At 33.8% G+C, this 14,678-nt stretch overlaps 1 protein-coding gene across 1 annotated transcript in view; it reads right to left on the reverse strand.

Annotated features, from left to right (window-relative positions):
• Positions 1–14,678, reverse strand: part of LOC127718883 (WW domain-containing adapter protein with coiled-coil homolog) — a 53,590-nt gene that overhangs the window by 13,550 nt on the left and 25,362 nt on the right. The window contains exons 8-9 of the mRNA XM_052224947.1: positions 6,475–6,717; positions 4,407–4,472 (exon numbers count right to left, since the gene is read on the reverse strand). Coding sequence (XP_052080907.1) covers positions 4,407–4,472; positions 6,475–6,717 — 309 coding nt within the window. The remainder of the gene's footprint in view (positions 1–4,406; positions 4,473–6,474; positions 6,718–14,678) is intronic.

Genomic DNA, 14,678 nt, shown 5'->3' on the forward strand with positions numbered 1-14,678 from the left:
TTTTGGACCCTTTGGACCTTTATGTAGACCAATTTGAAAACAGAACCAAAAATTAAGAATCTAAATACACGGTTAGATTCGGCATATCAAAGAACCCCAATAATTCAATTTTTGATGAAATCAAACAAAGTAAAATTTTGGACCCTTTGGACCTCAATGTGGACCAATTTAAAAACGGGGCCCAATATCCAAAAACTTAATACACGGTTAGATTCAGCATATTAAAGAACCCCAAGAATTCAAGAATAAAACCCCATTGAAATTGATCAAGAAATAAGCAATTTATACGAAGTATCTTCTTTTGCACAATACTGTGCAATTGATTATTTCTTGCTATTGCGCAATACTGTACAATTGACAATTTCTTGCTATTGCGCAATATTGTGCTATTGGATATTTCTTGCTATTGCGCAATACTGTGCAATTGAAGATTTCTTGCTATTGCGCAATACTGTGCAATTGAAGATTTCTTGCTATTGTGCAATACTGTGCAATTGAAAATTTCTTGCTATTGCACAATACTTATTATATAATAATTTACACATCCTGTTTGGTGTGTATCTCCTACCATATCATTATTATTTGCTTTTAAATATAAATCAGAAATAACCAACTTAAAATGGAAAATTTTAAAAGAAAAAAAAAAGGAAAAAAAGAAAAAAAAAAATCCCCCCCCAAAATTTTTTGAACCCCCTTATGATTCATCACCCCCAAACTCAATCTCAGCCTTCCCTTTGTGGTATGGTACCTTGCAGTACAATTTCAGAGAGATCCATACACTTGAACACAAGTTATTGTCTGGAAACTAGAAAAATGCTTATTTTTGGCCCCTTTTTGGCCCCCAATTCCTAAACGTTTCGGGCAATTACCCCCAAACTCAATTCCAGCTTCCCCTTTGTGATATGGAACCTTGTAGTACAATTTCAGAAATATCCAAACACTTACACACAAGTTATTGTCATGAAACTAGAAAAATGCTTGTTTTTTGCCCCTTTTTTGGCCCCTAATTCCTAACATTTTGAGGCAATTACCCCCAAAATCAATTACAGCCTTCCCTTTGTGATATGGAACCTTGTGGTACAATGTCAGAGAGATCCATACACTTACACACAAGTTATTGTCTGGAAGTTACAAAAATGCTTATTGTTGGCCCCTTTTTGGCCCCTAATTCCTTAACTGTTGGTACCATAACCCCCAAAATCAATCCCAACCTTCCTTTCATGGTATTGAACCTTATGGTAAAATTTCATGGAGATCCATTCACTTAAACTAAAGTTAGAGTGCGAAAACCAATGTGTCTTCGGACGACGCCGGACGACGACGACGACGACGACGACGACGACGACGACGACGACGCCAACGTCATACCAATATACGACCAAAAAATTTTCAATTTTTGCGGTCGTATAAAAAAGGATTAAATAAATGTGGATAGTGTCCACATGTGGACACTGATGATGCCCCCGCTTGCATATCATATAGTTATAAAGGGACATAACTGAAGAACGGTAAAAGTGACGCTACCCAAATTTGAACTTGATCTGAGTTTTGTGGTAATAAGCATTGTGTGTAAGTCTCATAACATTTGGTTGAGGCTAACTTAAGTAGAGAACAGAAACTAAAAATTCAGCAATTTTTCTATTTGTAAACACGCATAACTCTAGAACGGTTGTGTATAAGTTTTACAACATTTGGTTGAGACAAACTAAAAAATTCAGCAATTTTTATGTTTATAAAGGGACATAACTCTAGAATGGTAAAAGTGTTGCCACCTAATTTCGTACTTAATCTGTATTATGTAGTAATAAGCATTGTGTATAAGTTTCATAACATTTGGTTGAGGCAAACTCAAGTTAGAGAACTGAAACAAAAAAATTGTACTTGATCCTTACTGAGTTTTGTGGTAATGAATATTGTGTATAGGTTTCATAATGTTTGGCTGGGGAAAACTTCAGTTACAGAATGGAAACTAAAAAATTTTGCAATCTTTCTATTTATAAAGGGGCATAACTCAATAATGGTTAAAGTGACAATACCCAAATTCAACTTGATCTGTGTTTTATCAGTGGAAGTCAAAATTAAACATTGCATTGTATAAAGCAATGACTGTAGTTGATTCAACTATAATCATGTTCAAAGGAAGATAACTCCAATTTTAAAAATATATTATATAAACTTGATATTTAGAAGAAAATAAAAATTTAGCAATTTTTCCTTTTATAAAGGGGCATAACTCTAGATCGGTTAAAGTGACACCACCAAAATTCAAACTTGATCTGTGTTTTGTGGTAATAAGCATTGTGTATAAGTTTCATAACATTTGGTTGAGGCAAACTTAAGTAAGAGAACGGAAACTAAAAATTTTGCAATATTTCCTTTTATAAAGGGGCATAACTCTAGATCGGTTAGAGTGACGCCACCAAAATTCAAACTTGATCTGTGTTTTGTGGTAATAAGCATTGTGTATAAGTTTCATAACATTTGGTTGAGGCAAACTGAAGTTAGAGAACGGAAACCAATTTCGGGACGTACGTACGTACGTACGTACGTACAGACGGACAAGGGTAAAACTTAATGCCCCCTCCGCTACGGCGGGGGCATAAAAACAAAAACAAGTGGAAAATGGTGAATAAGAAACCCGATCTCAATAAATGACCGAAATTATTTCTCAAAAAATGGAGAATGTGTCCCCATGGACACAGATGATGCCCCCGCTTGCATATAACATTATAAAGGGACATAACTCAAAAACGATAAAAGTGACGCTACCCAAATTTGTACTTGATCTGAGTTTTAAGGTAATAAGTATTATGTATAGGTTTCATAATGTTTGGTTGGGGCAAACTTAAGTTACAGAACGGAAACTAAAAATTTTGTAATTTTTCCATTTATAAAGGGGCATAACTCTAGAACGGTTAGAGAAATGCTACCAAAATTCAAACTTGATCTGTATTTGGTGGTAATAAGCATTGTGTATAAGTTTCATAACATTTGGTTAAGGCAAACTTAAGTTAGAGAACGGAAACGAAAAATTCAGCAATATTTCCATTTGTAAAGGGGCATAACTCTAGAACAGTAAAAGTGACGCCACCAAAATTCAAACTTGATCTGTGTTTTGTGGTAATAAGCATTGTGTATAAGTTTCATAACATTTGGTTGAGGCAAACTTAAGTTAGAGAACGGAAACCAATTTTGGGACGTACGTACGGACAAGGGTAAAACTTAATGCCCCCTCCGTTACAGCGGGGGCATAAAAATATGGCAACCTTCTACATATTAGACAGCCAGCAAAAACCACAAAATTATCTTATCATGCACTTAAGTACTTAAACTTTTGTACATTGCTTTTCTGAATTCGACAACTGGCCAGTTCAATTTGAAATCCACTTGAATCAATGTAAATTTATAAAGATGACCTGTTGTTGAAAAAAATACCCAATGGATGATTTTTTTCAGTGGTTTATGTTAGCTGTTATGTATGTAAAAGGCCTAGGTTACCATAGCTAAGATGCAAGCCTACAAAAGATAGTGCATCATGTGCAATGATCTTCATGTAACAACTTCCCTGGTCTCAATCCAAAAACTGTCAAGCGATCTGGTAATCATATATATCATAATCAGTACCCCTGTCCAGGATTGTTCAAAATGTTTTAACTTCTTACAGCAGTGTACAGGTGAAACTTAATACACATTTTCCGTTTTACAGGAAAATAATGTTATTTCATCTTAGATTTTATGTATAAAAAATTCCCAATTGGGATGAAAATTCCCCAATTTGATGGTCAAGGGACCCATTTGAAAACACCTGGAATCATCCCTGCGTATGTAGTGGACTGAAACATGTGTGTTCTAATATATTGGTAAACAATACTTATCTACTTAGGGATATGGTTTGGTTTTCAAATGAGCCATTTTATTGTTCCTCCCTTTGAACATATTGTCATGTACAAAATTAAACTTTTAAAAAACATTTGAACAAGTTCAATGTTACTAAAGTGTGTGTAAAATATTGAAATTTCTAAATTCTATAAACTTGTGTGTAAAGATTCTAACAGTCAACATCAAACAGCTTCTCACAAATGAGATAAATCTAGGAATTGCCTGCTGTCAGCAAAAACTTTTTTTTGAGCAAACCTAACAAGCTAAACACAAATTTTTACTAGTTAGACTTGCTGTGTATTGGACAAGTGGCTACACATGCTACAGTTTCTGACATAACTAGAAAACTGAAAAGTACTCTCTGAAACATGTTTATCACTTGTATGACAAAGTCTCTGAAGACACAAATATAACATGTGTATACAAATTAGATGTTTTCTGATGAAGAGTCATTTTGTTTTTGTTGTTAATGCTGAATAGCACCATATCTTTAAGATTGATTACAGTACTTATGAATAGCCACTAACCTGGAGTCTGTTGTTGTGCAATTTGTCTTTTTATCACCTCCTGCAACTGATGTAATGTCTGCAATGCTGTTGAAAAAATATATATGCATTTAAGTCACCATGTTATATAGAGCTTGTTTCCCTAACCTGACATTTTTGACAAAAAAAAATATATTAGACAATCTAACAAGATTATTTGGTGACAATAGGTGGTGGGTATATCTCCATTCAAATTTTTTTTTTGTGTACATGTCAGATTTTCTCAATCTGTTATGGTTTTCAAGATAAAAAACAATTTATGCATTGTACCCTTATGTTCTATTTTTAGCCATGGTAGCCATGTTTGCTCAATGAACAGAAAAAGAAATCCACACAAACTTCGTAACATACACTAAGGATCATTCACCCAAAGTTTTGGTGAAATTCAGAGGAGATCTTTGAACTAGAGGCTTTAAAGAGCCCGCGTTCCACACCTAGGTGTATGTGCATATTCACAATGGATACTCTCAAACATTGTGGACTAGAATAGAATTCATGAAAATAAACTGTTAACACAGAGATATGTCTCGCCTTTTTGTAATTTTGATAATGCAAATGTTGAAAATAAATAGCAATACTTTAACATGTAAGTTATGCAAATATTTAAAGTCAATGAACAATGACTGAAGGAATATAGCTAAAAATCTCCATGGAAATGAGATGTGTCAATGCTAATACAACTGCATACCAAATACCATTAACTTATCATAAGTTGTTCCCTTTAAACAAACCTAAACACAAACATTAACTTGTAAACTCTGTAAAAGTTTCAGAGTCAATGAACTATATAATCTCCATGGATACGAGACTTGCAAATGCCAATTAATTTGCATACCAAATATCATTGACTTAACATAAGCGATTCATCTTAAACTGATCTAATCACAAACTAATTCATGTAAACTAAGTCAATAGACAATGACTGAGGGGGGCAGTGCCAAATAATCTCAATGGAAATGAGATGTGCCATTGCTAATACAACTGCATACCAAATATTATTGACCTACCACTAGTGGTTCACCATAAACTAGACCTAATCACAAACTAATACACTGTTGACGCCACTGCTGGATGTCTCACTTTTTGACTCTGTCAAGGTGAGACAAAAATCTCTTATTTGATCTTGTATTGCTGATAATTTTTTCTGCTTAGTTTCCCTCTATCTTCTTAAATTTTTGCCAAAAAAACAAAAAGGGTAAACATTTGTCATTTAAGGGCAATCATTCCTATAGAGAGGCTACTAAAGATTTGGGCAAAATTTGACTTATTTGTAAATTTTGTCTTGCTGATCATTTTATTCCTGTTCATAGTTTCTCTCTATCTATTATAATTTTCAAAATAAAAGGCGAAAATAAAAAAAATTAGTAAAATTGGTCATTTAAGAACAATAACTCCAATAAGAAGTTGTCTGACAGTTTTGATGTAAAAGAACAATAGGTGGATCTCATCATTCTGAACATTTCTGCCAAGTCAGAATTGCTATTTCGAGGGGTTTTCAAGATAATAGACAAAACTTGCATTTTACACCTATGTTCTATTTTTAGCCACGTCGGGCATGTTGTTTAAACTTAATACCCTAATAATGATTGCGGACAAGTTTGGTTAAATTTGGCCCAGTAGTTTCAGGTTTTTTGTAAAAGTTAACGGATGCCAAGTGATGAGAAATTTAAGCTCTGTGGGCCAGATGAGCTAAAAAATATATGACAGAAACAAATAAATGGGGAATGTGTCCATGGGACACAGGTGATGCCCCCACTTGCATATAATGTTATAAATGGACATGACTCAAAAACGGTAGCTTACAAGTATTATCATCTGCATAAATTTATTATAAAATTCATAGCAACTTTAAAAAAAATTTAGTTCGAGTAACAATGATATTGACACAAAAATCAATACTCTTCTTTCCCTTCTTTACACCATCGATCTGTTGTTCCCTTTCAATCAAGCAACAGATTCTCAAGTTACTATCCAGAAGAATGGTAAAACTAAATGTATATGCTCCTAAATTTTTTTTCAGGGAGCACAATAAATGAGGACATGTATCTACCTTTATTTGTTAAGTCCTGATTGTTTTGGACACCACTGAGTTGTGTAATTAATTGTGGCAGAGCTGATATTAAAGGGCCTGAAGTACTAGTACTTGGTATCCTTGACGACAGGTTAAGTGATCCAGGAGTGGTGACGGAGGCTGGCGTGGATACTGGTCCTAGCTGTGGGGTACCAGCACAACTAGACTGTCGAGAACTGGTAGGTGTACTACTGGGTGATATGTCCATATCCTCATGATGCTCTGAAATATAAAATATTTATCAAAAATGATTAAATTGGTAAATTGCTAATTGATATATAATCAATGCATTATACATATTAGGTTATTAAGTTGTCATTGTTACTTAAAAATCACATTTGCTGATATTAAGTGGTCACTGTGAAGCAGAGTGAATGCTCATTATTGCAGGTATTAACACTCTGATTTTAAGTGAATCACTGTGGAACAGAGTGATTGCTAGTAATTATAATTGAAGGTGAAAACACACTGGTGTTAAATATAAGTGAAACAGCGTGTTTGCTCAGATATAAATTGTCCAGACGCCTTATAATCATTCTATCAAGGTTCTCATTAAGGAGCATGATTTTCTCTCCGGATGCTCAGTTAACGTTGGACACATCCTGTTATTAAACGCTAGCTGAATTCTGTATAAATCATCAAGATTCACCTTCAGCTGCCAAAAAAGTGTCCCAAAACATGATTGTTGTCAATATTTTTTTTATCAGAAAGTGACTTCCAAAAATAAATGATGCTATCATGATCATGTGACTGCCCTATGCTAATGGTATAAAATCGAAGAGATCAAAATGTGTTTACAGTTAAGCATTGTGTGTTGAGTACATGTTTAACAGCAATACAGTTGTCACGGGAAGTTAAATAATTATCAAGTGTATTTAAACTGATAATTAAGTTTTGTAACACACTGGAAATAATGTAAACGATTGTAGGTAAAGTATAAATAAGGGTAATATTTCTAATTCAATGCATTAGACAGAAGGAGAATATATTGAAAATAAACTGAAACTTGAATTAAAATCATATGAAGTTGAACATGTTGAAAACAAATTGCAATATTTTCAATTTATACAAAACTCTATTACTTGTAAATTTCCATTGCTTGCATTTTCAGTGTGATAAATAAAACATGCAAAAACAGCACTTTTTCAATTTTGTGCATCCAAATAGCTTTTCTGAATTAGCCTTCATCAGGAATGGTCACACTCAAAACATTTTGAAAGCAATGGATCATGATAAACAAAACCAAAACATGTGAAGAGCAAAATGATCAAAAGGGACATAAATGAAAGAAGAATGCATCTGTGGACACCAATGCCCCCCTCAAGCTTGCTTATATTACGTGGAAATACTTTTGAGAGCATTTGATGTCACTGCTTGTTCGAGTGAGGAAACGAAACAATTTGAAATTTTCCAAGTTATAACAAGGCATAACTCTTAAACAGTCATTGACTCACTGCCGAAATTTTAACTCTGTCAGCAAGTTTTGGTTTTTAGCATTGTGTATGAGGTTCATAAAATTTGCATTAGCAAACTTAAGCATGTTAAGTAAGAGTGTGGAAATGAAAAAAATCGCAATTTTCCAAGTTTTAAAGCACATTAACTCTACACGGTAAGTGACTCACTGCTCAAATTTGAACACTTTATTGGAGTTTTTGGTTCTTAGCATTGTGTATGAGTTTCATAAAATTAGCATGAGGCAAACTTAAGAGTGTGGAAAAGAAAAAATTTGCAATTATCCAAGTTATAGGTGTAATACCACCAAATCATAGTACGTCTTCAAAGCACCATTCTTTTTCTATTTGGTGTTTCTATAAAATATTTTGAAACTTGAGGTTACATGGTTACTAAAGCTTGTAAACAGGAAAAAAAGGGGTGAACAATTTGATTGGTTATATTCCAGTGATGGTTATTATCTTATATGCAATGAAATGTTATGTGAAATTTTGTCTGCAATATTGGACAGGATAAAACTTTACTCATGCCAAGTATTTCTTTATTTGAAACAAATAAAAATTCTGCACCGTCTTTTGAAAAGTGACAATGTAACAAAGACTAATAAGGGAAAATCAATGGTGGTATTACTCCTTATAACATGTATAAAGGGCAGTCAGGGGTAATACTTATAGAAGTGTATTTTATTTACTGGTACATGTAAATTATTTTAATGGTATAGTTATATCCCTTAGACATTCAGATTTTTTTTACTTATACATCCTTTTTTCTTGAATGTCTCTTGACTCCTTTGCTCTAATAGAGTGCTTAATTGTACATGTATGTCCTTTACAAATGTCTTTACTAATCATATAAGTATATTTTCATGGGCAATGGAAATCTCTTGTCTGTTATCTTCAAAATACTGCTCATTTACAAGCCTCCAGGGAGCACTATTTGAAGGCCTTGCTGCAGTTACTTAACATCTTTGCGCAATTTATTTCTTTGTTGAATTAGTGAGATGAAAGGTTGAATTCTAATTAAAAAATATTAGCAAACCAGAGAAAATTTGTTTCAAGCATGTTTCTACCTCCCAAAATTTGAGAATTTTAGGGTTTGTAAAATTTGGATGAGGAAAACTTGGTTGATAGTGTGGAAACGAAAAACGGGATGGATGGAAAGAAGGAAGGATGGTCAATTTATGTAAAACAATTAAAAGAAAACTAATGGCATGATTTATAGCACTTTATTAATTTTGTGCTTCCGAAAAGCCAAGGATGTATACACATGAAGAGCTATATGTCCAAAAAGAGACCTTAATAAATAAACAGCTGCGCTATGAGCGCATGATATGCCCGTCGTCTTGTGTGTGAATTTTTATGCAATAAGCATAAATAGTTTCTGACATACAGCGTGACATGCGAAAACCCCCCCTTTTTTTTACAAAATCTCTAAAATAAAATTTTGAATCAAAACCAAAAAGTATACAGATCTTTAGATTAATATAACTAAGAAGTGTGTAAAATTTTAAGCAATAATCATAAATCGTTTTTGAGATACGGCGCGACATGTGAAAACCCCCCTTTAAAAAAAAAAAAATCAATGTCTTAAAAATAAAATTTTGAATCAAAACCAAAAAGTATACAGATCTTTAGATTAATATAACTAAGAAGTGTGTAAAATTTTAAGCAATAATCATAAATCGTTTTTGAGATACGGCGCGACATGTGAAAAACCCCTCCCCCTTTTTTTACAAAATACTCAATAACTCAAAAATAAAATTTTGAATCATCACCAAAAAGTATACAGATCTTAAGGTTATATAGCTAAGAAGTGTGTAAAGTTTTAAGCAATAATCATAAACAGTTTTTGAGATACGGCGCGACATGTGAAAAACCCCTCCCCCTTTTTTAACAAAATACTCAATATCTCTAAAATAAAATTTTGAATCATCACCAAAAAGTATACAGATCTTAAGATTAATATAACTAAGAAGTGTGTAAAGTTTTAAGCAATAATCATAAATTGTTTTTGAGATACGGCGCGACATGTGAAAAAAAAACACACACCTGTTTTAGTTACCAAGTCCTGTAACTCAAAAATTTTTAATCTTATTTTTACCAAAAAGTATACAGATCGTTTGACCATCATAAGAAACAACTATGTTAAGTTTCATGAAATTTGGATAAGTCATTCTCAAGTTACGATGCGACATGTTTACGCCGGACAGACAGACGGACGGAAAGACGGACATTTGTATACCATAATACGTCCTGTCAAAAATTTGACGGGCGTATAAAAATAGCCAAATTCCTCGAAGGTCAATCTTTCTTGAGGGAGTTGGAACCTTAGACTTAGTTTCTGAATTATTGAATTAATCAACAGCATTGCACTTTAAAGAACAGCATACCGATTTCCCCCTGCTTTGCACATATTTCATACATGTGTCATATGGCCAAGAGCAATTAGTAAAAAAAAAATTCTTTTAACTTTTTTATAAATCTAACATGATTTACTCCTTAAAAAAGGAATTTAGAATTAAATTATAAGGACTGACTGTAATATTTGTTCTGTCTATTCAAAATAACCTAAACTAGAGGCTCCCAAGAGCCTGTGTCGCTGTGATTCTACTTTGGTTTTGGAAATCATGTAAAAATAGACTAAAATCATAACAGATACCCTAATAATGATTGAGGCCAAATTTGGTTTAATATTGGCCCCGTAATTTAATCAAAAGCAGAAGACTTTTGTAAAGTTTACAGAAATTACCGATAAATTCATTGAAATTGTAGAAAATGACTTTATAAGGACAATGACAAATCAGCTACAAAGTAAAAACACTTGGTCAGCACCTCAAAAGAAACATTCATACCATGTTTGGTTTCAATCCATTAAGTGGTTTTCTAGAAGAACACATTTGTATATATTTCCCATAGGGTCCTTTCTTAAACTAAGTCCCCTGTTGGCAGCCATCTTGGTTGATGGATTTGCTACAAAGTAACAACACTTGGTCAGCACCTCATAAGGAACATTCATGCCATGTGTGTTTTCATTCCATTCAGTGGTTCTTTAAAAGAAAACATTTGTATGTATTTCCCATAGGGTCCTATGTTAAACTAAGTCCCCGCTGGTGGCCATTTTGGATGATTGATCGCCTACATGTACAAAGTTACAACACTTGGTCAGCACCTCATAAGGAACATTCATGCCATGTATTATCATTCCATTTAGTGGTTCTCTAAAAGATGACATTTGTATGTATTTCCCATAGGGTCCTATGTTAACTAAGTCCCCCTCTGGCGGCCATCTTGGATGATGAATCGGCTTCAAAGTAACAAAACTTGGTCAACACCTCATAAGGAACATTCATGCCATGTTTGGTTTCATTCCATTAAGTGGTTCTCTAAAAGAAGACATTTGTATGTATTGTCCATAGGGTACTATGTTAAACGAAGACCCCCGCTGGCGGCCATCTTGGATGATGGATCACTACAAAGTAACAACACTTGGTCAGCACCTCATAAGGAACATTCATGCCATGTTTGGTTTCATTCCATTCAGTGATTCTCTAGAAGAAGTTCAAAATGTAATAAACTGCTTCGCTGAGCGCAGCTAGATACGCCCGCAGAGGTCCAACCCTGAACAGTTGGGGCAAAAATGGACACAATATTCAAGCTTGATTCAGGTCTGACTTTGGATTGTAATTAAATATTTGACATATTATAGGTTTCTGAATAAATGTAGTCAAAGAACTTGAAATTGGTTATATGAATTGAATTTATATTCACTTAAAGATTTCTTGCTGTTGTGCAATACTTAGTATATCTGTTGTCAGACTATAAACAAATAAAGTTCAATTAATTCTCAATGTCATATTAGAAATTTATGAAAATAAAAAGGGAGCTTACATCAATAGATATTAACAATTCACCAAAGTTTCCTGAGAATTGGTGACAGCATTTTGAGTTATTGCCCGAAAACTTGAAAATCACCCCTTTTTTAATGAATAAAACCCCATAACTCAGAAATGTAAAATGTAAAATTTATAAAATTCTAAAAGGAGCTTACATCAATACAAACAAACAATTCACCAAGGTTTCATAAGAATTGCTGAAAGCATTTTTGAGTTTTTGTCCGAAAACTGGAAAATCCCCCCTTTTTTTATGAATAAAACCCTGTAACTCGGAAACGTAAAATCTAAAATTTATAAAAATCGAAAGGGAGCTCATGTCAATAGATATAAACAATTCACCACAATTTCTTGCAAGTTAGTGAAAGCATTCTTGACTTATTATCAGAAAACTAGAAAATCCCCCTTTTTTTAATGAATAAAACCCCATAACTCGGAAACATGAAATCTAAATTTTATAAAAAACAAAAGGGAGCTCACGTCAATAGATATAAACAATTCACCAAAGTTTTATGCAAATTGGTGAAAGCATTTTTGAGTTAATGTCCGACATGATGACGACGGACAACGGTATACCATAATACGTCCCATAAACGGGCGTATAAAAAGTTAACGACGACGACGGACTCCAAGTGACTAGAAAACATCACTTGGCCCTTTGGGCCAGGTGAGCTAAAAAGCACACTTTAAAATAACCGGCAGAGCGGGTTATTCAGTGTGCACCACATTTTTGATCAGTTGCAATTGGCTAACTCAAAAGATCAGTGCGATGCACAAAAACAACTAAATAAAAACAATAGACAGAATAGACACAAAGCAACGAAATAAGAGTACTCGCAGTTACTGAAAGCTAGTTCAAAGCTAATAAAAACTAATTAATAAATTATGTTACCCAGACTAAAGTATCAATCAGTACACATCAAACAGATTTAGTGTTAAGACGTCATAAACAGTCTGACAAAGGCATGACCTTGTGCAATGCCAAAATATAATTACAAGTAAACAGTATTGACAGGATGTAAGATCATGAGTACTTAAAACTGTACATGTCATATATAGCAATATATATCTAGTGATGTTAATTTTTTTCAAGGGGACTTTTGAAGTTTTACCAGGACTGACAAATACCTTGCATTTGACTTGTCCAAGTTTCGAACAAAACCTTGTTAAATAAATGGGGAATGTGTCCATGGGACACAGATGATGCCCCAGCTTGCATATCATAATGAAGTTATAAAGGGACATAACTGAAGAAAAGTAAAAGTGATACTACCCAAATTTGTACTTGATCTGAGTTTTGTGGTAATAAGTATTGTGTATAAGTCTCATAACATTTGGTTGTGGCTAACTTAAGTTCGAGAACAGAAACGAAAAATTCAGCAAATTTTCCATTTGTAAATAGGCATAACTCAAGAACGGTAAAAGTGATACCACTAAAATTCAAACTTGATCTTTATTTTATGGTAATAAGCATTGCGTATAAGTTTCATAACATTTTGTTGAGGCAAACTAAAGTTAGAGAATGGAAATAAAAAAATCAGCAATTTTTATGTTTATAAAGGGGCATAACTCAAGAAAGGAATAAGTGACCCCACCCAATTTCGAACTTGATCTGTATTTTGTAGTAATAAGTAGTGTGTATAAGTTTCATAACATTTGGTTGAGGCAAACTAAATTTAGAGGATGGAAACGAAAAATTCAGCAATTATTTTGTTTAGAAAGGGGCATAACTCAAGAACGGTAAAAGTGACGCCACCCAATTTCAAACTTGATCTGTATCTTATGGTAATGTGCATTGTGTATAAGTTTCATAACATTTGGTTGAGGCAAACTACAGTTAAAGAACGGAAACCAAATTTGGGACGTACGGATGGATGTACAGACGGACAAAGGTAAAACTTAATGCCCTCTCCGCTACGGCGGGGGCATAAAAAAACAAGGTTTGACTGTAATACAAATATTGTTGAACTACATAATGTATGAAAGCGACTGAAAAGCTGAAATGAGCATAAAAACCAAATGTAGTATTAGTGGACCTATTACTTCTCATACATGTCAATAGCAGTTGAGGAACTGGTTTAAGGTCATCATATCAAGGAGGATCACTGAACCTTTAAAAGAGGTCATGGTCAGCATGGTCAGGTGATTCATTCAGAACATGTAGAACAAATATATATCAACCAATAAAGCAGCCTTATTACTTATAGTTATACTATAGCATTTGAGAAACTGACCAAGGTAACAACAGTATTCCAGCTAGACCATTATCAGAGGACACACAACCACTCTGTGCCCTGATCCCATGTTATCTTGGTGCCCTGGCCTTTTGCACCGCTCCTTCCTTTTGATGACAACAATATTTAAAATAAAATGCTCCGCTGGGCGCAGCTGGATACGACCGCAGAGGTCGAACCCTGAACAGTTGGGGCAAGTATGGACACAACATTCAAGCTTGATACAGCACTGAATTTTGATTGTGATTAAATATTTGACACAGCATAGGTTTCTGACACAGAATGAATGTGGTCTAAGAACTTAAACATTTTTTAATTGACCTATTCAAACCATATCATTATTATTTGCTTTTATATGTAAATCAGAAATAACCAATTTAAAATGGAAAATTTTAAAGAAAAAAAAGGAAACCTCCCCCCCCCCCCAAATTTTTAGAACCCCCTTATGATTCATCACCCCCAAACTCAATCCCAGCCTTCCCTTTGTGCTATGGTTCCTTGCTGTACAATTTCAGAGAGATCCATACACTTGAAAACAAGTTATTGTCTGGAAACTAGAAAAATGCTTGTTTTTTGGCCCCAAATTCCTAAATGTTTGAGGCAATTAC

The sequence above is a fragment of the Mytilus californianus genome, unplaced genomic scaffold, assembly GCF_021869535.1.
Source record: "Mytilus californianus isolate M0D057914Y unplaced genomic scaffold, xbMytCali1.0.p SCAF_10, whole genome shotgun sequence".
Classification (NCBI taxonomy): Eukaryota; Metazoa; Mollusca; class Bivalvia; order Mytilida; family Mytilidae; genus Mytilus; species Mytilus californianus.